This window comes from Lepisosteus oculatus, chromosome 1 (genome assembly GCF_040954835.1).
Source record: "Lepisosteus oculatus isolate fLepOcu1 chromosome 1, fLepOcu1.hap2, whole genome shotgun sequence".
NCBI classification, from domain to species: Eukaryota; Metazoa; Chordata; class Actinopteri; order Semionotiformes; family Lepisosteidae; genus Lepisosteus; species Lepisosteus oculatus.
The window spans coordinates 55,067,432-55,095,371 of record NC_090696.1 but is presented as its reverse complement, the minus strand read 5'-3'; the positions used below and the strand labels follow the sequence as shown (position 1 = coordinate 55,095,371).

The 27,940-nt window shown below is 35.1% G+C and overlaps 1 protein-coding gene across 2 annotated transcripts in view; it reads left to right on the top strand.

Annotated features, from left to right (window-relative positions):
• Positions 1 to 27,225, top strand: part of gabra2a (gamma-aminobutyric acid type A receptor subunit alpha2a) — a 389,198-nt gene extending 361,973 nt beyond the window's left edge. The window contains exon 11 of one of the 2 annotated variants that reach the window (XR_011189718.1): positions 19,817 to 19,876. Coding sequence is in view for 1 of the 2 variants with exons in the window: in XM_015345339.2 (XP_015200825.1) it covers positions 19,817 to 20,122 (306 nt within the window). In the remaining variant the exon portion in view is untranslated. Of the gene's footprint in view, positions 1 to 19,816 lie in introns of both variants that reach the window. The other variant, XM_015345339.2, reaches the window with a different exon arrangement.
• Positions 27,226 to 27,940: the final 715 nt, after the last annotated feature.

Sequence of the window (27,940 nt, the reverse complement as noted above, 5' to 3'; positions counted from 1 at the left end):
AAAAACTTGCAGTATTCAGAATTGGTAATGGTTAAAAATCCCATTTTATGATAAAGGACTCTGGTCGCTATCCTAAACGGAAAGCAACTCTCTTTGCTTGGTGAAATTGGCATAGTCACTTGTACTCAATATTTAGAGATATCCATCAATACCACATTATTCAATGCTATTATCAGTTCAGGGAAAGATATTCCACTCACAATATGCATGAAGGTGTGGTTTTTAACAGCAATTGTAACAGCTCTTATCTGTTACTAAAGGGTGGAAATATTCCATTGTGACAAGAAAAGGAAGTAGATAGATAACATAGGTTTTTATATAATACATGCATTTAATTTACTATCCTCAGATGGCTGTTTATTCTCATTATGAGAGCTTGCTAATTAATATAATATAATAATATAGTTATAATAATAATCTAGCTTGCTAATTCCAACTGAATAAATTAATTTTGTCCTCAAATATAACAAAGAGAATTATGTTTGGGGAGAAATTATTTTTTCAAAGAAATGTTTGTTAAAAGAAGAGTCATGGCGCCGGCTGGATTTGAACAATCAACCTCTCACTTACAAGTTCAGCACCTAGACAACAGCGCTACTCACAAGGTCACGTGGGGAGTGGTGAAACAGCCCTACACATACTGTGTCAGGAGACATTGTACAGCATGTACTATTGTGTTGTAGTACATTAATATAATTATATCGTTATTAATTTCTTTAGATACGCAATTCCATATTATATTCTCTATTAATCAAATTCTAAAAGTATGCTTGTTTGCTCCGGTATCGAGCATATTCTCAGAAAAGCTTAAAACTACCACTTTTTATACACACGTTATTTCATGTTAAAGACTTCGATGCTTAAAATGTTGAGGGAGAAATGGAATACTGGTGTGTGTTTTTTCTTTAAAGTTCCGACACCAGCCATATACAGTTTACATACTGTAATACTGTATTTTTATGTTCCAAAATTAATATCGTTTATGGTCTTCACACGCTTTATGCTCCTATTCTTTTTATGCTCAGCTACTAAGATTTCCCTGCAGTGGTAAAATTCCATATAAATATTCAATACTTAAAAGGGCACAGTAAAGACATTAAATATACATATACATACTGTATACAGTACAGTTTGCATACAGTAATATGTTTATGTTCCTAAATCAATCTCTTTTATGAGCATGTGAAAGGCATGGTAAATCGGAGATTCTCAAAAATTACTGTACTTTGCATGATTGGAAAATAAATGTGTGATTTATTTTAAATGCTGTGGTGTTACTTTTACAAAGACGGTCAATGAAAAAAAGAATGTAGACCAGGGCAATACTTTGAGTTTACAGCTTGTGCAAGGTCATTCATTATAAATACTATTAGTAATATCTTCGGTAAAGACTTTGATGGTGACAGCTCAAATATGAGAGGTTGAGCTTTATTAGCTCCACGTTGCGAAAATTCCAGATACTATTATTTTACTTGCGGTATCATGCTGTACTGTACGAGAATATCCGGTAACTTGCATTACACCGCGAGAAGCGCACCGCAAAATAATGCGGTATCGCCTGCTTATTTTGAATGGCTGCATCTGTAGCTCAAATTATTACTGTAGTCCACTTTCTTTGTAAACATTTGCATCAATTTGACTCATTCATCCGTGGTTACTTGGAAACATTTTGCCTGCCCTTTTCAGTTATAGCTTAAGCTATCAAGTGACACGGTGGTGTAATGGATTGAGCATGTGACTCCAATGCTGGAGGGCGGGGTTGAACTTACTCCCCGCCTGAGCTTTCTATTAACAAAGAATGAAAGAACGATCAACGAAATGTATTTTCGTTTACAAAGACGGTTACAATGAATGTTGACCAGGGCAATTCTTTGAGTTTACAGCTTGTCCAAGGTCATTCATTATTAATACTATTAGTAATATATTCGGTAAAGACTTTGATGCATGAAATATTGCTGCATAGTTAAAATATTTATGTTAAAGGTGGTAGGTTGTGTACTTTTGTCCAACTGAGCAATCTTGCTTTCATAAAATATACCAACAATGAATAATGATTAACATGTTGTTATACACAGTTTAAATTTAAAAGTCTAAAGAGTATACAACTTAAATTCTTAATTGAATAAAGATTGTCCCTCAGCAGTGATCAGTTTTAAAAACCGGATGTTTTCTGGTGACAGCTCAAATGCTGTACACGAGAGGTTAAACCTAATAAGCTCCACCTGGCGCTTTTACAAGGTGATTCAAGATACTATTAACATAATCTAATTTGCATACAGTACAGACAGAGACACGTTATGACGCGTTTTGATGCGACACGCCTACCGTGTTGTACCAAAGTGTGTTGAATGGCTGCATCTGTAAGATGCTAAGCTTTATTAGCTCCACCTGGTGGTTTATCAAGGTACTATTTTCCTATTTCATAAAACATGCGATATGTTGTGCATAGTTTTGGTAACTGAAAATAAAAAAGCCAACATATAATGATTTTTAAAAACATTAACAATTACTAATTTTTGAATATAAATATAATCATATAGCTGGTGGTTGTAGCTGAAAATAAAATATAAATTATAAAACAATTTTCCACTTTTTCAAATACATTTTCCGCATTGCATTCTTTAACTTGGCCACTTGCTGTACTTATTTTGGGAAAATGTTGACATGATTGATTTAACTACCTTTTCCATGTACACTTAGTTGCAAGGTTGAAAACCACCAATGCTGGGTGGGACCTGCAGGTATTCCCAATCAGCCTTCTTTAACTTCACTTTCTCTGGTGTTATTTTGGAATTATCTGTTCCTTCTCTGATTGATTAATAAATAATCAAATATGAAAAATTTGTTTTTTCTCAATTGTTTTTTGAAAAGTTTTTATATAGAATCAAATAAATCTAAATGTCTTTTGAAAACAGAGTTTTCTAAAGAAGGCTTAGAGCATTATGGAGTATGCGGCACACCTCTTCCACTGTGAATTGACACTACTCCCATCTGGAAGATGTTTCTTTGACTCCAGGTGTACAGTAAATTTTTGAAACCTTAATTGAACTGCTCTGTGATCCAGTCAATCAATTTATGAATTGTAAACATTGCTAACCTTTCCGAAATTCAGAAGTAAATGAAAATTAGTAAACTAGTCATGTCTGAAGATTTTACTAACTCAGGAGAATGAGCAAACACTATGGAAAGCAAACTTTTATAAAGTGAACTATGTCTTGATTCCTTTCCCATAGATCTTTTTAAGTAAACAGTAAAGAAATGTATTAAAATAGACCAGTTTGAAAAAATACTAAAATCTGTTAAGTTATCGTCTGTGTTCCATTGTTCTGGGTTTTACCCAATCCCATAAAGATTCAATGAGCACAAAATATTATTTTTTAGGAGAAGAAACCACACTTTTGCCACAGCATTTCAATATTTATGACAAAATATTTTAGATTTATAATATGGTGTTTTTTGTGTGTTCTCAGATATTTTGTGTAATTTTTATATGCAGTGTTTTTTTTAATTAATATTGTTTTATTTTAAAATACTTCTTGTTCATATTGTTTCACTTCCTCTCCAAACAATTATAACATCAGTTATACAGTAATTGTACAGATTTGTTGTCTATATATAATATTTACACATTATATACTGTTTCTTTGCAGTGTAATGGAAAATACAACTTCATATCAAATAAACCCATCACTTAGCAAAGCTTGTAGCTCATGGAATATAAATACATGAAGTAACAAAAAATAAATTTCACTGTCCCACTCGTTTGGTCTTTCGATAATAGTGAAGCTACAGTAGTTCAATGGCAAAATTCTGGTCTGTCATGTGGGAGGCCTGGGTTTGATTTCTGGACAATGCACATGCTGTATTCTTTTTTTAACAAATTGCCACTTGGGGATAATGCTCTCTCTAAACATAAAATGAATATTATAAATAATATGTATTCTGACATTTTGTTCATTTCATATACCATACAATGTTAAATATTAAATTAGTATGAATAAATACAGTCAAAACTCTATTTTAAATCAATTCAATCATCCTTTGAATCAAAATGTTTAATTCATTTAAAAAAGAGATCACAATTTACTAGAATTTAACACAATATATGATTCGTAGTCATTTATAAGAAATAAAATGTATGGGCTGTCAGGATAGAAAGCATTTTTATTTTATTGCAGTGCAAAGCAAGCTCATTAAGTTTTTCCAAGTTGTTCTGCAATAGGAGAGTAAAGAAAATTAGTTTTGCCAGTAACTGAACCACAAAAGCCACATTGAAGTTTTGTATGTGTATTATATACCTTTAAATACTACTTTTAAAGCCAGTATGTATAATTGAAATCTAAAATATTTTATGTTTTTTTCTGTAGCTACCTTTTTCTTAGATGTAATCACAGTTTATATAATCATTTGGCTTCATCAAAAATGTTGAAGCAATTTCTCTTGAAGAGGGTACATATTGTGGGTACCTGTTTTATACATCTTGATGTGTGAAAAAGCTCACACTGAAAGCTCTTTATGCTGTGGAGCAATTTGTTACCATGTTCATTGGTTTATAATACCACTATGAGATATAATACAAAATGAGAACTACCTGTCCATAAAACAACCACAAGGCCGGACAGAAAGAAAGAAACTAAAAGCTCTTTTGAAACAACAGGTTTTTCCCTGTCTGTGTGGGTTTTACACTATGTTGCTTGTTCTTCCTCTCACTGCCAAGCTCCTGAGTATTGTGTGTGTTTTGCCACAGATCAGGACATTCTGCTGGCTTCTTAAACCCAGTTCATTCCACACAATGCACTGTACTGTATCAATATATAATTAATTTGATTAAAAATGTATGTTCTTCTCAGTTTAATATCTAAAATGTCACCAATAAAGATGGCGGTGCACAATAGTGTGAAACATTTCCATGAGCTGGGGATGCTACAAATCGATTGTTATACATTTTGCTTGGTTTTTGGTATTTAGTACTGTTTTCTGAAAGCGTTCATTAAAATTATATTAAATAAATATTGGAGCAGTGCACACTGTATCTTGGCAGCAAATTGCAATATTACTTTTTTAGAAAAAATTAAACATAATGCAGTCTTGTTCCAACTACAATAAAACTTACAGTATGCCACTGACAAAATCATTCAAATGACTACTCAAAATGTTTTGTTTTTTACATGACTATTTGCTTTTAAATATCATGTTTTAAAGCCACTATGTATTATGTATTATTACAGTTTTACAGAGTGCAGTTCTGCATCAATTTATAAGAAAAATAAAGGCACAATGATGTGGTGCTGTCATGAATACCGCATTGCCTTCAGTGGCATACAGCCAGACACCTTGCACATTCTAGATAGCTGCATCTATAGCAATATCCAAAAATAATGTGGTAATGTGAACAACCAAGGAACATAGTGTCTGTTTTGTCAAACTTAAGCAGCAGCAAATATGTTTAATTTGGAAGGTGATCTGAAAGTCATAAACATAATAATACAGACTGATTCCACAGTGATGTTTTATCTAGTATTGCACAAATATTAAATATTAAATATTAAATAAAAATTTCCAAAGCTTTACAAAGTTTACTGGTGGTGACAAGTCACATCTTCAAGGATAGTAACTCCAGGCAATACCACTACTCCCCAGTGGATGGATGTCCCAGCACCTTGATGTTTAGCAGAACTATAGTCATTTCTTGAAGATGGCCTTAAAGTCACAGGTTGTCATCAATCACCAAGATGACCAACCAACCAGGTACTTGTAGAACATGGAGACCCATTAACATTTTAATCAATCACCAATCTTATTTTCCCAAGTAGTGCACATCACTTCTAACTCTCATTCTCTCCAATGAACTAAATTGGCTAGCTGAAACAGAACCATCACAACTGTTGTCTATGATTTAGAAATCACTGAGTTAGAGAGTGAGCTTATATGTAAAGACATACTTCTGCCCAAGGTTTAGCCTTCAGACAGGGCCTCACAACTACCTAGCTTCCACTGTGTATCTCCTCAATCACCTGAACAATATGATTGGAATTTCCTAAAAACGCCTGAGTATCTCATTATTAAGCAGTAACCAATTTTCTGGGAGCCAACCGAGTTTGGCCCCTTTTGTGTGACTCACCTAGACCAGTTATCAATATGCAAATACTTTTTCCCTGTTCAGCTCAATGATAACCCAAACAACCCACTGGAGAGAACTTACTATCAGCATGAAGCATCAGCAGAACCTCTCTCTTCCTAATATTACAAGATGCACCTGGTTTGGATGAGCATGTAGCAAGTTGAGCATGGATTAGACAACAATGCAAAGCACCCTGTCAGCTGTTCCCTTATTCTCCTGTACAGTAGTTATGAATCCACTGCTATGGATGAGTATACAGATGTAGCCACACAGAATGTTCATTTCTCAGTAAAGTGGTGTCTGTAATGCAGTGTGGTTAGTTATGTGATTCACTGGCCAAAGACGATTGATAGGTGGCACATTTGGTGCATTAGAAGTTAGTGAAACGGTTATCTCATTTAAATTGTTTGCCTATTGTTTATCATCTTTAAATCCACTTAATATGGAATATTAATATGGAATGATGTAACTAAAAGAAAAAAATGATAGCTGACAACAACAATATATAAATATATTATACATACTGTACAGATGCAGCCATTCAAAACGAGCAGGCGATACTGCATTATTTTGCGGTGCGCTTGATGCAGTCTACCGCAAGTTACAGTAAATTCTCATATAGTACCTCAAGTAAAATAATAGTATCCGGAATTTCCGCAAGGTGGAGCTAATAAAGCTCAACCTCTCATGTTTGAGCTGTCGCCATCAAAGTCTTTAACGAAGATATTACTAATAGTATTAATATTGAATGACCTTGGACAAGCTGTAAACTCAAAGTATTGCCCTATTGTCATTGTAAAAGTAACACCAAAGCATTTCGTTTTCGCATTTGTTTCCAATCATGCAAAGTACAGTAATTTTTGAGAATCTCTGATTCACCATGCCTTTCACATGCTCATAAAAGAGATTGATTAAGGAACATAAACATATTACTGTATGCAAACTGTACTGTATACAGTATGTATATGTATATTTAATGTCTTTACTGTGCCCGTTTAAGTATTGAATATTGATATGGAATTTTACCACTGAAGGGAAATCTTAGTAGCTGAGCATGAAAAGAATAGGAGCATACTGTAACGTGTGTGAAGGCCATAAATTATATTAATTTTGGAACATAAACATACAGTATATGCCTGGTCTCGGTACTTTAAAGAAAAAATACACACCAATATTCCATTTCTCCCTAAACATTTTAAGTATCGAAGTCTTTAACTAATGTGATACCGGAGTCAACAAGCATACTTTTAGAATTTGATTAAAAGGGAATATAATATGGAATCGCGTATCTAAAGAAATTAATAACGATATAATTATATTCATGTACCACAACACAAGAATAGTACAGGCTGTACAATATCTGTTGATACTGTTTCTGTAGGGCTTTTTCAACACTCCTCAGGTGACTTTGCCAGTGGCGCTGCAGGTTAGGTTCCTGCCTTATGCATTACACATTGGGTGTCCGAATCCAGCCGGAACCATGACTTTGTTTTTTAACAAACATTTCTTTGAAAAAATTAAATAGGGTTAGTGTTAGGGTTACTGTCAAAATTTAAATCAACAATTGATTTAAGGACGATCTGTCAAAGTGCAATGAAATACAATACTGTTGTTGTTGTTATTGTTGTTTTTATCCTATAAAGCGTTTTGAGAAACCACCTTTAAAGCCACTATATAAAAGCGTTGATTCTTATGGAATGTGTTTTCTTTCTTCTTTTTTCAGCATGGAATAAACCTATTACTTGATTCTTATAGATGCCTGGTTCCGCCGGAGATTAAAATAAAAAACCCCATGGAATCGCTTATCTAAGGAAATAGCATTCTCTCCTCATATACGGCATTTGAGCTTTAAATTTAAACTGTGTATTACAGCATGTTAATCATCAGTCATTAAAAAGTTGGTATATTTTATGAAAGTAAGATTGTTCAGTTGGGCAAAAGTGCACAACCTACTTTTATTATAAATATTTTAATTATGCAGAAATATTTTATGCATCAAAGCCTTTACCGAAGATATTACTAATAGTATTAATAATGAATGACTTTGGACAAGCTGTAAACTCAAAGTATTGCGCTGGTCCACGTTCTTTCTAACCCTCATTTTAAACAAAAATACTTTTATTTTTTTCTAACTAACGAGGACAGAACATTAGGTAGCCAATACGATAAAGGAATTACTTTTTTTGCTGATTTCTTTAGCACATTTGTACAAGCACTTGCAATCTGTCCAAGCCCTACTTTGTCAGGCATTTTCTTTTACTGTAACGGACATAAAAACTCTCTTGCTTTTAACAGAGCATTTCATAATTTCTAACTACGAAAATTATTTAAACTACGACACTCATCATTCAACCAGAGCTCAAAATATCACAAGGATCCTCAAGAGCACAGCAAAGACTTTTAAAAGATACTTGTATCAGATACATGAGAATCCAAGCTTTTTTATCTAGGCTTTCTTTTCTGTATACCAGATATTATGGAACCATTTAAAAAGCCCGGCGCGGCACCGAGAGAGCGTCTGCATTTATAACTTCGTTTTTAAAATGTGTCAAGCAATATGAAGCATCTCTTTTTACTTTAAAGTCCCCTAATTATCATTAAGCAGAGCTTTCTCACCACTTAGACACCTTTTTGATACCATCCTTAGACAAAGCAGAAACTTGTTGTACTTTCTAATGGCATACAAGTGGAAAGATTACAGGGAATGAGAAGAGTGACAAACTAGTATACTTTAGATCTTTTTTCCTGAACCAGGGAAAATCTGATCATGTTTCTCTATAACAATAATAAAAAACTTTATTTTACATGTCACCTTTAAAAGTGACATCTCAAAGCAATACAGTAGATGTAAAAACAGTTAAAAAGACCACAGATTACAAAGTAAATACCCAGACAAACAGAAACACATTTTTAATAAAATGCTTTTATTCGTTCAGCAGAGAGAGAGAGACATCCAGCAGAGAGAGACACACACACCGGTTTTCATTGACAAATAGTAATTGTTTTTTTTTACATTCCTCTTGTCTAACAGGAATGTTTTGTTTGTGGCAGACTGTCCACAAACGTGAGACTGTCTTTATCAGACTTTCATGATTTTGGCCATAGTGCGTCTACTTACCAAAGCGATACATTGGTGTAGCTTGAAGTCTGTACCTGTATACAGTATGGCACAGATAAAACTTACACCATACCGATGAGCTAATACCAGGGAAAGACACTCCTATTTTATTTAAAACACAATACGCCAGGAATTGTGTCAGATGCATTAGCAAGTTAAAAAAAATTGCATTGAAAACCCGGGGTGTAACAGTTGTTTCCTTTTTTTGATCACTCGCTCTCTGGATACTCGTCTCACCTGCCCTGTTCTTTGTTTTCTTATTTATTTGCTGATTATGCCTGCTGCAATTCACTCCTGCCCTCACACCTAAAGAAAACTATTTTAAATTTCTTTGTGCAGTCCATAGTGCAATTAACCCTTGCTAATACATTTGCGGTCTTTTCAAAGTATGTGCTGTCCTTTAACAAAACAAGGCTCGCCAGATAATGTGAATCGAAACCTGTTTTTCTAGCTTTTAAAGTCGTGCAATCGTAAGCAGGAACACATCATTATATCTTACATATGAAAAATACATAATATAGCTCCCAAACAAACACAAACTTGTTTTTAATAAAATGCTTTTATTCACTCATAATCTGACAATTTCAAGAAGACTAAGGAAGGACTAAGGAAGTTGTCATCTGTTGTTGAAGCTCTGTGAGCTCGGTGACTTTGAGACCACTTGTTATCCCAAGTTGTTTGAATCGCCACAATTCAAATAGAGAAAAAAGAGCTGACTGACAATATTTAAGATGTGGCTGTCAATGTTGGATTAAAAAAAACACATTGCCCGACTTTTGTTGCATTGCTTGAAAAATATTTTTTTCGAGAGAGACTGGATAAGTAATTTAAGTGTTTTTTTTTTAACTTCCTGAAAAACAAGTAATAATTTAACAATATGTGCAAAGGTTTTATGATATGTTGCTGTTGTGAATGTCTGTGGAGTGTATCTTATTTGCCTGTCCTGGCTGGTGGAGCTCATCCAGCTGTGTCTGGATATCTCAGTCAAATATTCAGCTAGTGTGTATTGTCTGTTTAGATTTCTGTAGCATTCCATACGGCTGGACAGCTTGTTCCCCCCTCCCGCCCCTCTCTGTGTACAGTAGAGCCTCCTATACTGGCTGGACTGTACACAGAGAGGGGCAGGAGGGGGGAACAAGCTGCACAGCCGTGTGGTTGAAGCTGATACCCTGGATTCTCTCCAGACACAGCTGTATGGGCTCCACCATCCAGGACAGGAGGCTCTACTGTACACAGAGAGGGGCGGGAGGGGGGACAAGCCAATACATACTCTTAAAGTTTGATTAATAGGGAATTATCTTGAATCTAAAATCATCTAAAATCTAAAATCTAAAATCCTGCTTGAATCCTTCTAAACTAAAAATTAGACTCGAGAGGAGGCTCTGGTGAAATTTCTCTTTTTTTAATTTCTCTTTTTTTCTTGGAAAAACATCTTACCCACTGTAATCCGGGCACAGAAGGATTAAAAGACGCCAGACAGGCAGGGGGAAGAGTGAGTTCTAAATAAAGAGGTATCCAGGTAACAGTGAAGGTAACAGCCACAGACGTGGCCTACTTAGCCCGCCAGGGTTACCCTACTCTCCCGGAGGAGGCCCACCAGGAGAACGCTCCAGGCGTTTCTCTGGGCCCTGGCGCCGACTGAGGTGCAGCGCCACTTAATGCTGGCCACGCCGGTCCTCTTGGAGCAGGCCCTGGCTCTGGCTGAGCAGGCTGATGCCGTATTCGAGGAGACTGGTGGGCACCAATGGAGGGGTGCACAGGGAATCAGATGGGGAGGAGGAGATGGCCAGCACGGCAATGCTGGGGGAGCGACGACAGCTTGTCATCTGGGGAGAGGGGACACATCGCACGGGAGTGCCAGGCGCTAGAGCCCTGGGGACTCCGGAGGCCGTCGGAAAACAGGAGGGAAGGGCAGACCCTCAAGGGCCTCATTGAGGGCAGACCCTGCCAAGCCCTCATCGACACCGGTTTGACCATCACCCTGCCAGACCTGGTGTTCTGCCAGGCACCAAGGCAGCCAGACCCCCAGGGCCCTCACCGTGTACTTTGAGGCTGCAAGGGTGAAACACCCCTTCTACAGTACCTTGCCCCAGTCCGTGAGGATTGTATTCTGGGGTTGGACTGGTTGCAGCAGGTGGGTGATTGCCTTGACTTGGGCCAGCGAGAGTTGGTGGGGCAGGGGGAACGAATCAGTCTCGTGGTGGGTGGGGTGGGAGGTGTCGGGGATGTGTGGGTTGACCGGCGCGGGAAGCGGAGGTGACAGCGGCGGGCGTCGCTTTGGCTTGTCGGAGCCGTGGGTGTCGGGGCGAGCTTATCTCACCGTACAGAGCTAAGTCCCAGTACGATGAGATAAGCTTGCCCCTACCCAGTCTGTAAGGCACTCTGTGCACTGTGGGAGGCCTTGGAGGTGAGGGACGGGGTGCACTGCGAGGTCACTGCTTGGCGGCCTCCGGCTGGCCGTGCACCGCTTGGAGAACTGCCCCGGAGCGACTGCAACACCACAAACTGCCACCTGACCTCACCGCTGGAGGGCACCCGCCACCCCCGGCGCAGCACCCCGTCCCTCATGCCCAAGTCAAGGCAACCACCCACCTGCTGCAACCAGTCCAACCCCAGGATACAGTCCTCACAGACTGGGGCAAGGTAGAAGGGGTGTTTCACCCTCACAGCTCCAAAGTGCACAGTGAGCGCCCTGGGGGTCCGGCTGCCTCGGTGCCCTGCAGGACACCGGGCCACAGCAGGGTGATGGTCGAACCAGTGTCGACCAGGGCCTGGCAGGGTCTGCCCTCGGTGAGGCAGGGAAGGAATAAGCCAACTCTTCCCACAGCAGGTGGGGTGGAGCGCTCCTTGCTTAGAATAGCAATATTATGGACAATCAATTTACAATAAATCTAGAAAATGACATATTAAATTTGGGAAATTTGGTTTCAAAACTCCTCATATCAAACTGCCTATACTTTTCCTCTACAGTATGCTAATCTATTGTAGTGCATTCGCCCCCCTCTTAGGCTGCGCAAACGATCTTTTAGATTTTTATAGAGAAATAGAGGCTGTACAGTATCGTTACAATATAAACATTTACTGTCAAACTTTAAATCAACAATTGATTTGAAGACAATCTGTCAAAGCGCAATGAAACCTATTACTCAATTCTTATGGACTCTCGGTCCCGCCACGGATTAAAAAAAAAACATGGAATCGTGTATATAAAGAAATAACAGTAACTATGTTCATGCACAAAAGTAGCATGTTACATTATTTATTTGGGTGTCTCCTCTTGCCAGAAAGCGCTAAATTGCATTTTGAGTGCTGTTTTGGACTTTTTTTTAAATTACAACCCATAAATAAGCTTGTGTTTAGACTTTTAATTAATTTAAACTATTACAGCAGCACAATGTGCTTTTTCATGCATGTTTGCTATTATTTCATTTAGAGCTTACTGACAGAAGTGCTGTTTTTTATGCATGCCAAAAAATTTCGGTGTCGTCGTCTCCTCTTTAAAGGTACCCCCGTGCTGGAAGAATTTTACCTTGGAACGTTTGCCCAGCTTACATAGGCACATCCCGGAATTTTGACTTCACTGTGTAATGAAGAAATATTAAAGACTACTTGGCATAGATAAAAAAGCTTGGATTCCCATGGACAGTATCTTATACAGTACACATATCTTTTTCTGTTGTCTTTATTGATCTCTTGAGGATCCTGCTTCTGCACCCCTGGGTGTTTCTCTCTCTCTCGCGCGTTGTTGGTTGGCGGGGGCTGTGTGTCTCTGGTCGGGGGTGCGGGAGAGCCGGGCTGGCAGGTGGTGACGGAGAAGAAAAATAAAGGCTTTAACTTGCTTTAACTCCGCAAGTCTGAGTTCTTGTGTCCTATCCGAAACCCGAAAGTATTACAATATGTATCTATAAAGCAGGTGGTGTACAGCTTTTAAGTATAAATTACACTTTTCTAAAATGTATTTAAAAAACACACACACACATGATAGAAGCAGGATGCAGAAGCAGAAACAGTTGTCAGAAGGAAAGAGGGTGACTATCCGTTGTTATTAAATATGACTTAAATTCGATCATGTTGTGATATTTAGAAATATAAGAAGTCAATTAATTGTCCATAATATTGCTTTTCTATTTTTTCAAAGAAATGTTTGTTAAAAGAAAAGTCACAGCACCAACTGGATTTGAACACACAACCTGTGGGTTATTAGTCAGGCACGTAAACCAGTAGGCTACTCGGGAAGTCACATGAAGTGAGGTGAAACAGCCCTACACAGCTCTGTCGCGGTACACTAATATAATTATATTGTTATTAATTTCTTTAGATATACGATTCCATATTATATTAGCAGAAAAGCTTAAAACTACCACTTTTTTACACGCTATTTCACATGTTAAAGACTTCGATGCTTAAAATGTTTACGGAGAAATGGAATACTGGTGTGTATTTTTTCTTTAAAGTACCGAGACCAGCCATATACTGTATGTTTATGTTCCAAAATTAATACCGTTTATGGCCTTCACACGCGTGACAGTATGCTCCTATTCTTTTTATGCTCAGCTCCTAAGATTTCCCTTCAGTGGTAAAATTCCATATAAATATTCAATACTAAAACGGGCACAGGAAAACATTTAAATCTTTTCCTCGACCGACCAACACACCACAAGTGCCCCTGTCGGTCAACCAATCACATACCGCAGTATTTTGCATCACGATGCGCGAGGCTTTAGCCAATTACCCGCGGTGTGCCACGTACTTTGAATGGCTGCATCTGTATATAGCTGTAAGTATATATACTTCATAAAAAGCTATAATGTTTTAACATTTTCTATGAATACTTGCTGTTGTTATTGATGTTAAAAAATTGTAGTACTTTTTAAAATCCACTTAATAGAGAATAGTAATATGGAAATGTTGGTACCTAAAAATTAAAAATAGTTATTAGTTACAGTTATAGTCATTAACTATATTAATTTATGCATAAAAATATAATATATTTAAATGACTGGCAGTACTACCGTATTCTATTTTTTTATAAAAACCTACATCAATTTCTTTGCCTTATTTACTTCTGGTTATTTTGGAATTATTTAGCCGTGTACAACTACATTGCTGATTGATGCTTTGGGAGAGTGGTGAAGTGCTTGCCTATCATTAAAAATGTCCTAGATTCAATTCCTGGTTAGAGCACAATTTTTATTTTTATTTTGAACAAATAAAGACTCCTTCTCTGAAAATAAAATATTAAATAATATGCACAATATATTTACATGTTTTATATTTTATATATCACAACATGTTAAATATGTGAATAATATTAATAAATTAATAACATGAACATGAATGTTATTTAACAAACGTGAAAACTGTCAATGGCGCGAGTAAAAACCAGTTCTACCAGTTTACAAGAAGTCTTAAAACAAAATCATATATAATTATCTAGAATAACAAAGTGGTATTAAAAATACTGAAACAACCCCCCCCCCCACCCCAGATTATAAAAAGTGAAGGTAGAGTGGTAGCTAAAATAAAAATAACTGAAGTACAATAATATCTCAGAGAATTATTAAGAATATTAATTTGTGAATAATTAATAATTGCAAACTATATTTTGAGGGTGACTTCACAAATTTCAATGTATTATTCAAATACTTATTTTTGAGACATGATGTTTCATATGTCAATAACCTTGAGAGCAAAACACACAGAGCATTCAAGCCACAGGCTTTTTAAACATTGCAATTTGTAAGAATATTTACAACTTTTTCTTAAACAACATCTAGTACCTGGTTGCATTTTTAGAAACCTTAGTTTTTTTTGTTTATACTTTTTTGTATATACTTGTTTATACTCAAAGGCCTGAATAAAGCACATCCGTGGTTTTAGCAAGTTTATAAAGTGAGAATTACTATTCATATATTTCTCTGTATATATTCAAATATATTTCTGTAATTTAAATTTGAAATTAATATGTATACTATATTGATGTGTTTATTAATTTTATGTATAGTTTTATGTTACATTTTCACTTTACATTCACAATCTCTCAAGTCCATGGTGGTATTGGAGTTGTGTCAATTATTACATTTAGGAAGGACGACACTAACTTCAGCCCTACACCCAGACTGGGAAAGGTGTTATAATCAGTCAAAAGGGTGCAGTGTCACAGAGTTCAGCACATATGTATATTAATGAGAGGCTATGAACTGCAGCAGCTGTAAGTCCTGCATTGATATTAGTGGTTTTATAATATATTAAATACCACTCAGATTAACTACAGTATGTCTGCTTTTACTGTTTTGGCTAAATGGGACAAATAGAAAGACTAATCAGACAGGATATCAAAGTTTAATAAGTGAATACATAGGTCTAAAATATTTTGCATAACAAGACCTTCAAAGAAACAAATCTTCAGTTAAGATTGGATATCACAGTAGGTATCACAACTGTTGAGCGTTGATCACTTCCCTGAGAGGAGGATCGAACAGAAGTAATAAACACATTCCCATGTGTTAACACATCTGCTAACACAGCCAGTTGTAAGAGCAAGATAATTTTGTGCTCAATTAAATAAGTTACAATATGGTCAGGCAGACAGATTTTAAATTCTTTAAGCAAACATATCTGTTTAAGTTGGTCAAAATCAGCTACTTTGCAAGCAATTAATAACATATCTGAAATTATCCTTTCCTCACATGCAAACTCAACAAAGTTTTGTCACACCCTCTACAGCTATTCTGTCCTATCCCTAGTTTCCCAGTGCTTTGCTTGTCCTTCCGGGTTGTCTTTGTCTGGGGCTATATATTTCCGGGTCTTGAGACCCCTGCACCATGTCTCCCTACAGTGCCTTGCGAAAGTATTCGGCCCCCTTGAACTTTTCAACCTTTTGCCACATTTCAGGCTTCAAACATAAAGATATATTTTTTTTATTTTATGTGAAGAATCACCAACAAGTGGGACACAATTGTGAAGTGAAACGAAATCTATTGGATTTTTGAAACTTTTTTAACTAATAAAAAAATGAAAAGTGGGGCGTGCAAAATTATTCGGCCCCCTTGCGTTAATACTTTGTAGAGCCACCTTTTGCTGCGATTACAGCTGCAAGTCGCTTGGGGTATGTCTCTATCAGTTTTGCACATCAAGAGACTGAAATTCTTGCCCATTCTTCCTTGCAAAACAGCTCGAGCTCAGTGAGGTTGGATGGAGAGCGTTTGTGAACAGCAGTTTTCAGCTCTTTCCACAGATTCTCGATTGGATTCAGGTCTGGACTTTGACTTGGCCATTCAAACACCTGGATACGTTTATTTGTGAACCATTCCTTTGTAGATGTTGCTGTATGTTTGGGATCATTGTCTTGTTGGAAGATAAATCTCCGTCCCAGTTTCAGGTCTTTTGCAGACTCCAACAGGTTTTCATCCAGAATGGTCCTGTATTTGGCTGCATCCATCTTCCCCTCAATTTTAACCATCTTCCCTGTCCCTGCTGAAGAAAAGCAGGCCCAAACCATGATGCTGCCACCACCATGTTTGACAGTGGGGATGGTGTGTTGAGGGTGATGAGCTGTGTTGCTTTTACGCCAAACATATCGTTTTGCATTGTGGCCAAAAAGTTCGATTTTGGTTTCATCTGACCAGAGCACCTTCTTCCACATGTTTGGGGTGTCTCCCAGGTGGCTTGTGGCAAACTTTAGACGAGACTTTTAATGGATATCTTTGAGAAATGGCTTTCTTCTTGCCACTCTTCCATAAAGGCCAGATTTGTGCAGTGTAAGACTGATTGTTGTCCTATGGACAGACTCTCCCACCTCAGCTGTAGTTCTCTGCAGTTCATCCAGAGTGATCATGGGCCTCTTGGCTGCATCTCTGATCAGTCTTCTCCTTGTCTGAGCTGAAAGTTTAGAGGGACGGCCAGGTCTTGGTAGATTTGCAGTGGTCTGATACTCCTTCCATTTCAAGATGATCGCTTGCACAGTGCTCCTTGGGATGTTTGAAGCTTGGGAAATCTTTTTGTATCCAAATCCGGCTTTAAACTTCTCCACAACAGTATTACGGACCTGCCTGGTGTGTTCCTTGGTCTTCATGATGCTCTCTGCGCTTTCAACAGAACCTTGAGACTATCACAGAGCAGGTGCATTTATACAGAGACTTGATTACACACAGGTGGATTCTATTTATCACCATCAGTCATTTAGGACAACATTGGATCATTCAGAGATCCTCGCTGAACTTCTGGAGTGAGTTTGCTGCACTGAAAGTAAAGGGGCCGAATAATTTTGCACGCCCCACTTTTCATTTTTTTATTAGTTAAAAAAGTTTCAAAAATCCAATAGATTTCGTTCCACTTCACAATTGTGTCCCACTTGTTGGTGATTCTTCACATAAAATAAAAAATTTATATCTTTATGTTTGAAGCCTGAAATGTGGCAAAAGGTTGAAAAGTTCAAGGGGGCCGAATACTTTCGCAAGGCACTGTATGTCAGTGGCCTGAGGGCATAGGTTTCTACCCGACATCATCTGACCTCATAGGGTCTTTTTTTGCTCTCCTGCCATTCCACAGCATGTCTTTCTGACATCTGTGACAAGTTTTGATTGTTTTGTCATTTCAAAACCTTTGACGATGTGTCTAAGGGACTTATTCATAATGTAATCAAAACAAAACCCCCACTGGTCACACCATAATCTTATATGCACATGTGAAATACAGTAGGTTAATAACTTCTGTTTTTGAAAGGTTTCAGATTTGTTTTAAACTTTGTATCTGTTGTAATTGATAATACAATGGCAAATAAAATTGTGGTTCTACTGTTTATTGCCTAATATTGCAATTGTTATACATGTGTGTTGTACCAGTGATCTGGTTGTTGGGGTACTCATAGGTTTGGTCTATGTGCATTTGCTGTGCTGGTTTTACAATAACTCATATACTAATTTTTATTTATCTGTGGAATAGTTTGTCTTACTTATTGTTAAGTTACACCGTCAGACTTTACACTGCAATGTGGAAAAAATTACATACAGGACTTTTTTCTCCAAATTAGGATTTTTTAAAGTGGTTTCTCACTTTTGCTTAAAGCGTTTACTCACAACTCGCAGTGGGGGTGTAATGTAACAGTGTGTAATGTAGTTTTAAAACGTCGGCTATGTGAATCGAGTATAAAAAAATTCACCTGAAGTCATATCCATAGATATACCAAAACACTATCATGTTACATGTTACAGCGTACATTATTCACTGTGCATTCTGAATGGCTAGATTTATAGCTCAATATTGATTATTACTGATCTTGAGAAATCAATTGCAATCCAAACATATGCTGATATCAATTTAATTAATCTTAGTAACATTATCCACTTATGAGTGTCTGAATGTTGTGTATGATTAATGAGTCCAATTAATGACTTAGTATAGACAATGGTATATTCAATGTAAAAGCCTTGTTTTTGTATCTCTTGATATCTGTTATAGATTTATAACCCTCACATAGCAAGATGCTGTTTGTATCCAGGCAAACTTTTATATATTTACTTTGAGTGCTTTTATGTACAAATTGTATATATTAATAAATGTATCCTGTGTGTTTTGAATCCACGTGAAAACTACTTATTATTCTGCTGATTGATTCCTAATAGCCAAAGTAGGTTCATGCAATTTACTGTTACAATTAAAATTGTGCCAGTAAATTCACACAAACATCTACACTGCCCTTAATGTGTGCCTAAAACACGTGCATAGTTCTTTATCAGCTTAAGCGAATGCTATGATTAAGTGTCAGATATCACACTTTAGTCCTGAAGCATAAAAATCGATAGTGAACTTGAACCCATAGCCTTAATACTTTATTCACCACCTTGATAATAACTTTCTTTTGCTATTAAAAAATATCAAATTAAGATAGAAAACTGTACCCTTTTGAGAGAAATGGAAAATTAAGAGTTGACCTGTAATTGTTAATCACATCACTGATATATTGTTTGGTTTTGACTTACTCTTTTAACTATGATATAAGAGCAGCAAGGTGAAGGTATAGATCACAGGTAAGTAACTCATTCATAATGTTGCTAATGAAATGGAAAATTTAGACTGAAATAAAAATGTGTGAATAGTTCAATGAAACATGTAGCATTTGCACTACGTATGTGAGCCAGAAAAGAAGGGCTTACATTAACAAATAAAAATAAAAAAATCTAGAGAAGACATAAAAAAGAATAAAGAAGAAAAACATTAAGCTTGTTTACATCAATTCATATTTTAAAGTATACATTTACCCAGGTATAGACACAAAAAAAGGTGAATGTTTATTACTAAAGATGTTATTGGAATGTATAAACTGATTTTTTTTTTCAGATTTATGTTTATGTCAAATAATTCTGAACTGTGGTGTAATGAGTTAAATGCAACCACTGTGCTTTACTGTTCCAGATCTGACCTTCTGTTTCTTTTTGAATTCAGATTGATGCCTTAGCCTTTCTGTAATTTCATTAATGATTATTAAGAATGCCCTGGATGCATCAATCAATTTTGATGTTAAGAAATCCTGCAAAACTGACCTTTCAAAATCAATGCTCTTGGTTTTCTTTTTACAGAAGAAAGAAAAGGCCTCCATCATTAAGAAAAACAATGCATATGCAGTGGCAGTAGCGAACTATGCACCAAATATTACAAAGGACTCTGTGCTACCCACAATATCCAAAAGTGCCACCTCAGATCCAAACAAGACCAAACCAGAAGCCAAACCAGTGGAAAACAAGAAGACATTCAACAGTGTAAGCAAAATTGATAGGATGTCACGAATAATGTTTCCTGTTCTATTTGGAAGTTTTAACCTAGTTTACTGGGCTACATATTTAAACAGGGAACCTGTCATAAAAGGTCTGGTACCGTCAAAGTAGATGTTCAAACACAATGTAAATTATTCTAAATATAGGACTGAAGACATGCCAAATACAACAAATAACTGCTAATCTATGTGCTTTGGTAAATTGGCCTAAGATAGCCAAGCTTTTTAAATTTTATTTAAGAATTTTTCCCCAATTTATTTCTGCAAAGCTCTTTGATTAACTTGTCATTAGGTTGTACTGTATATACATTGTTTCAGAATATTCATTTTTGATAATTTTTCTTCACACAGTATATTTGTGCTTCAGATGTTTTTAGTCATGTTATGAATCCCTGCTTTAAAAATATTTTTCTTCATTTTTGTGATATGAGACTAATAAAATCATTGATGATGTGTGCACTTCAATTTGTTCAGCTTGTTAGCATAAGCTCTTGTAGGCAGCAGTTGTATAGCTTAGTGTTGTCTTCAGTTAGTGTTTTTTAATGGACCAAAATACCTACAAGTGCTTAAATTTTGAAAGATGTTTCATAGCAAAATATTTTGTATTTAATTTTCTGTGATAATATTTATGAAAGCTTTGATTTTGTTTCCTACACAGGGTTTTATTGCTATGGAAAATTGGTACTCTGTTTTATTGCTAATCTAATCTTATGTTCTGTCATTATGTACATATACTGTCTTTGGTTAGTATTATTCCAAAATTATTTAATACATTACAATCAGTTACAGATTGTGCATTGGCTTGTTTTTTAAAGGAAAGTTGATTTATTATTATTATAATTATTATATTAATACACTGTATAAAAATCAAGCCCTTATTTGTATATTTTTATGTACTGAGAAGAATTATTATGTATATAACCCATAAATTATGGACTAAAGATTTTTTAAATTATTCACAAAAACATTTTCTTTTTAAATACATAACAACAATCTAGCATTGTAACACTTAGTATTTTGCATTATGAGTATGACTACTTCTTTTTAGTGGCCAAATATTAAATTGCAGGGAATAATTTTTAAGATTAAATGGCTGATTTGTGTTAAATAATACATTATTTAAATTGGAGAAATTGTAATAAATAATATCTAATTTAACTTAAAGTAATCTTTGAGGAATATGTTTGAATAAAATCATTGTATTTCTATATAATATATACTGCAATTCTTTGGAGCAGGTCATCATGTTGTACTGAAGAACATTTAAGATATATAAATTCAATGTTTATTTTTTATTAATTTTACATAAATTAGCAGTTGTTAGTTGATCTGAACATGGATAAATCTTTGTTATAAACATTTATATTGTAAGTAAATATGTAGTTTAGTGCACATTGTTACAGTAGTGTACAGTAATTATTCTAATATGTTCAGAGCTGTGGAACACATTAAATCTCAGTACACTGTATATATGTTTATTAAAATATTGGGAGGGTCTGACATGGAACTGGAGAAAGATTGATCAGATATTCTTTTGATGTTAAAACTCATTGTTTCATAAAGCAATTCCTTTATTATAATTCTTTAGTCCTTTGCATGGTGGTATTACTGTCAAAGTCACATTATAATTAAAAAAAAATAAACTTTTTAACACCTTTTTCTTGTTCAGCTCCCAATTAAAGTTGTCATTAAACCTGAAATGAATTTCTTCCTCCTACAGTCAAATTGTCAAACTGAAAGATGCACTTTAACAAAGTCTATTATTTCACTTGTTCTAGGCATTTTTTATTTTCCAATTACTTTAAAAAGAATTGTATGATAGTATAGTATGCAGAGTATGTTAAGCAATAAAACCCACTTGATATTACACATGATCTATTGAAATGTAAGGAAGTGGAAGCTTTTTAATATGCCTAGGACATTTCCATGATGCCTTTTTTTCTAAATTAAGTTGCAAAGTATCTTGTAATAATCTGTGTTGTGAAGCAAACATATACTGATGCACAAAGTAAAATCAACTATGGTTTCCAATGCATTTAATTTAGTAATTTGTCCAAAGTCACAGAAAATGTGAACAAATTGTTTAAGTGAAAATATTAAAAGGTTAGTATCACATGTGACCTTAATGTGCATTACTTTAATCTTGGCAATGGTAATTCATAGACTTGGTAAATTTCTGGAGGGATTCTTTTGTTATTTTTTGCTATTTTTCCATCATGCACCAGTGAAGTGGCAAAGCTGTTTCTTGTTTATGGTATTATCATATTGATATAATAGATTTTCTACTTGATTAAGGTCAGAAGAAGAAGCTTCCCATGGCAAAACCTTGATTGGTGTAATCAATCATAGTGTGATCTTATATTGTCTGGCTGGAAAATTGAAACTTCTGTATTGGCTCGCAAAAATTGAAAAACTGGTGTCTCAGGGATTTTGTCAATGTATTGCTGAGAAGTAAGGATGCCGTCAATCTACAACAAACATTTTGTTTTGTGTGTGTGTTAGAAGAGATTCCTCCCCACATCATAATACTTCCAAAATCTCATTTGTTAGCTTGAATAATGCAACAAAATGCTTAAAACACCCCACGACTCTCTCTGTTGCAGTTTCAGATGTTTTGTGAAATGAATATGATGATTTTATCTCTCACCAAATGACTCCCTAATATTTAAGTGGTGAGCTACTTAACCCTGCGAAGATTATTCCTTCCTGAAATTCCCCATACTGTACTCTTGGCAGTTTGAAAATTATTAGGCAGATGGCTAAGATAAATTTAATGTACCATGATCGGTGTAGGTACCATGTACTTCTGCCTTTAAGGATATAGCCTTTTTCGCACAGAGCAGATGTCTCAGAAGCAGACTGATTATTATTTAAGCACATCTGATTATTATTCTCCATTAAAGTTTTCTCACAATCAAGCCATCTTCAAACAAAATGGTTTTAATGGTAGTTGGTCTGTTATCTCCCCATGGCTGATTTTGTAAGAAACCAAGATATCTTAATTACTTAAGTGGTGCATGGTTGTACCATTAATTGTTCTTGTTTATTTAAATTTCTTGAGTGTTTTTAAAGATTATTTACAGGGCTGATTTTTGTTCCGATTTCTAGAGGATGGGCTATTAAAGGCATAATTATTGTATTTTTCTGGGGTATACAAATTAATCAGTAAGGATGATCATTTTTATTATATTTAAGAGTTAGATTTTATTACTTCAAGGTAATAGCACTGTATATGAATCACTTAATTGCCAGAAACCTCAGCAACGTTTTATAAATATACTGTATCGACAAAATAGATAAATATTTTATTTGATTGAACTCAATGCTTGATTACAAAACAACATGTTCAACAAATGAAAATGTTAATCCATAAACATAACACATGACTGAGAACATGATTTGCAGAATAAGGCTCCAAATTTTTCAGTCAATCGAAACTTTTATTTGGCTAATGCTATTTGTAAGGATGTGATGGGTTACACTTGAAAGAGTATAAGGAAGCTTATTGCAAGAAACTAAAAATACATTTAAAAACACTAAGAAGGAATGGAAATGTAAGAATGGGAGGATAGAACCTGCAGGGTAGATATACAGGGAAACAAAAATAGTATACCGGAGAAAAACAAAAAACACTAAGGGATTAAATTATTATATCTAAATTAAGGATTAAATAAGAAAAATTAGGAGCTACTCCATTAGCAGTCAATTACAACACAATTGGAATTTGAATTATACATTCCAAGATATGCAGACTTCTGAGGAAACAGGAAATAGAAAAACATAAATAGAAGAGGTGGTGGTTTAGAACTAAACATCAAAAAGAGTATCCAGACAGAGGAATTTAACATATTCATGGATCTGATTTGACCTCTCAGATTCAAATTGTACTTATGGTGCAGTGAACAAAATAAAATATAATATATATTAAATATAATCAAATCAGTTATGTGCAAAGGAAGAAATGAACATCTTTGGATATTCTAATTTTCCTCACATTAACTAGGAAACGGCATCAAGGATCAAATCAGTAGTTAAAACTACAATTGGCAACCCACTGAAGCTAAACTGGTGTGAGTCTGGTTAGTGCCTGGATGAGAGACCAGAGAGCTACTTGAAGAGGTATTAGAGGGGCCTATAGGGGGTCCTAATGCCCTAGTATAGTGACGGTGCTGTCCTTCGGATGAGACATTCAACCAAGGTCCTGATTCTTTGTAGTCATTAAAAATCCCAGGGCATTTCTTGAAAAGAGTAGAGGTGTAACCCCAGCGTCCTTGCCAAATTTCCCATTGGCCCTTACCAATCCTGGCCTCCTAATAATCCCCGTTTAGGAATTGGCTTCATTACGCTGTTCGCCTCCACACAGCTGATGTGTGGTGAGCATTCTGGCACACTATGGCTGCCATTGCATAATCCAGGTGGATGCTGTACACTGGTGTTGGTGGAGGGGGGTCTCCATTACCTGTAAAGTACTTTGAGTGGAGTGTCCAGAAAAGCACCATATAAGTGTTACCAATTATTGTTTTTATTATTAAATAGGTGTGAGGGAGGAAAACGAAGGTGAGAGAAACATTAGGTAGCTTTAATCATAACATTTAAAAAATGCATTTTAAACTATATGCATCAGTTACTGTAAAAAAAACAAAGGTCAATTTCAGGAAAGCTGACTATGATTAATTGATTCAGAGCTTAAGTGAAAAAGAATGGTATAGAACAGACGTGAAATCAGTTGAGAATGAAGCACAGAACAGTTTCATCCAAGAACTAGGCAGACCCAAGTTTAGAAAGCAGTAGTCCAAATGGCTTAATAAATATTTTATGAATATAAGGATAAAGAAAGCAATTTTTAAAATGATTGGGAATCATCTAGTTTAAAAGGAGATTAATGAAGGGCAATTCATTGAGATGTGAGAAAGGATATTAAAAAGCTAACAGAGTCAGAGAAATAAAGATTGCAATGGAAGACTCAAGTAACTTTTTTTAATACAATAGCAGCTAAAGAACAGCAAATAATTAAATTAAATGTCTCAGTGCTGAAGATAGGAAAAAATGATAGTGAGAAGTATTAAATGAATATTTTACTCAAGTGTTCATAAAAGATTAAATTAATCATAGGCCTTTACTTACAATATGTGAAAAATCAAAAGTCAGTATTTAATTTACTTAAGGAAACAAGAGCTGATACTTATGGGCCTAAATAAATTGCAGATATATTGTTAGAGAGGGATAATACCCATTGACCACAAATTGCTAATGTTGCACCCAGACTAAGGGTAAGCTTTGTTTAACTGACATAATTTTTTTAACAAGATATAGCAGTTATAGATATAAATAAACAAAATTAAATTTTTAGAACTTTTAATAAAGTTCCATATAAAAGAGTAATTCACAAACTGTATTATATATGTATCTATTACTATACATGGGTCATAAATAGCAAAAATATAAATTTTAGGCAGAAACACCATAAACTATAAATATCTAATGTGGCTTAGTGAGATTGAAAAATTTACCTTGATTAAAAATATATGTTTATTAGGGTGCAACTTTTTTTTTAATTTTCTGAACAATGATTTTGTCTACTAATGAGATATATATAGGAATCAAAGGAACAAGTAATTGGTTTATTCCGTGCTGAAAAGAGAAGAAAGAAAACACAATGTTTTGGCTGTGGAGCCTTCTTCAGGTGTACGGTTTCTTTCTTTCAGCATGGAATAAACCCATTACCTGTCCCTTTGCAGCCTACGCATGCTGATGCAACTACCCACCTGAACTATATATAGGAATGCCCCATGCTCTGTCATACACTGGCAGGCAACAAGAACTAAATCTTTTTTAATCTTGAAAATTTAAAACTGTAACGTTTTTTGATTCAAATATTAAAACCCTCAGAAACATTTATAAAGTTAAATCTATGGACCTCTTCAGAAACAATAGTGTAGTACTACCCAAAGAACACAAATAAAAACTAAGGGGAAGTGTACTTAGGAATGAGAACTGCGGACATGTATTTACACAAAGGGTTGTGAGAGCCTGGAACAAACTACCCAGAGCCATTGTATTGAAGCCAGTACCTCTGTTTCCTTCAAGAAACACCTTAACAGCTAAATGAGATCTTCAGATACAATTTACTACTAAAAACCAAATGCATCTGAGTGGTGAATGGACTACCCTCATTTAAAAAAATGCACTTTTTATATTTCTTGTCACCTGAAGTTCCAAACCTAGTTGAAAATGTGCTGTGATTATAGAAGCTGTAATTTATATTGACTCTGTACTCTGAAGTTGTCTTAAATACCTGTTTTAAATACATTTGAGCTATTTATGAAATACATTTACCTGTATATAATACATATTAAGATATTTGAACATTTCAAATAATTCTTATTTTGTTCATATTTTGCAAAACTACAGATTGGGTTTAGTAGACTTTTTCATGTTTTGATCCATTATTCACTGATAAACAACCACTGTATTTTCTTCAATCTTCTTCTGAATGTACACTTCCCCTTCAGTGTTTGAGTGTCACATGTTCTTCATTACTGCTCATTTATTAGCTTGAAGTTTGCAGTATTTGGAGAGATATAAAGATTGGTATATTGTACATTGTAAATTAAAGTTTGTTCTCAATTAATTATCTTGGTTATGTAAGGCAGCAATATAAAAAGAAATTGGGTCGAGTATATGTGAAATCAATGTATGCCCAACTGTCTGGCATCCTATGCAGCTGCCTATTTTTGTACACCTCATTGGAGCATTTGATACAAATAATAAAGGTAACCCTGAGAGGTGATAAATTAAATGGTAGTTTTGGGGATAAAGAAAGAACACCTTGTGAAATCCTTCATATGCCGGCCATTTATACAGATCCCAGTTTGCCAATCTTAACTCGATTTTCATCACTAACACTATAAGCACGTAATATTTCCATAAAATTGCTATATTTGGTACCAGTTCATTATTACTCCAAAGAACTATACTCCTAAATTAATTCAGAAACCTACATGCTCAGTATTCAATGTAAATTACTTTGTGTGCCCAATGAGAAATTTATATAATGACTATTGCATTTTCATTGTGCATCAGTGTATATAGTATATGGATGTCCTTTTAAACATTGGTTTATTTCTTAGCAATCTTTTGCCTTGTGATGATTCATGTGCTTTTCTGTTAAAGGTTATATGAAGACATGCAAAATAAAAGGGCAGGGTAAATGATCATACCTGCTTGCAACCTAATTTTGTTCATACCACTATGCTGTTTTCTGCTCATTGTTTATTTGTACAAGCAAAGTTTGGAGAGCAAAAAAATAATTTTATTTTGCTTTAAAATATAAAAACAATTTAGATTTTGACTATTTATTTCCTTGAGAAAAAAATGTTCTCTTAGGCACTGCACAGCCTAAAATAGAGTTTTACACAATGCTTATGTATTTTTTATTCATATACATGTATTAGTAGTAACCTATGAAAAGTGTTTATTTTCATGTATGCAGGTACTGTATATAAAATGATTCCACCTGATATTATATTCCTACTTCACCAGGCTCTCATTTATAGGCATTGGAATTTGGTTTAATTCATTGAGGGCTTGAGTTTAAATGGCTAAACATTTTTAACTTAATAAATGTCTAAACAGAATTTTGCATTAGCTTTGTTCTGACCACACAATATAATCAACCTGCTTATGCAATGGTAAGGATGGTAAATACAAATTAATAAGAACTTACAGTACTTTAAATTAATTCACATTTACTTAAATTGAAGAAATTTGTTTACAATGCAATTCCAGGGCAAGAATCATGTTTTTTAATTATAATATTTGTCAGCTACTTGCGTATCTTTTACAGAAAGAAGCAAGTACCCTCAAGATTTGATCCTTGATAGCAAGAAGGAATATATATATATATAATATATATATATATTATGTTTTG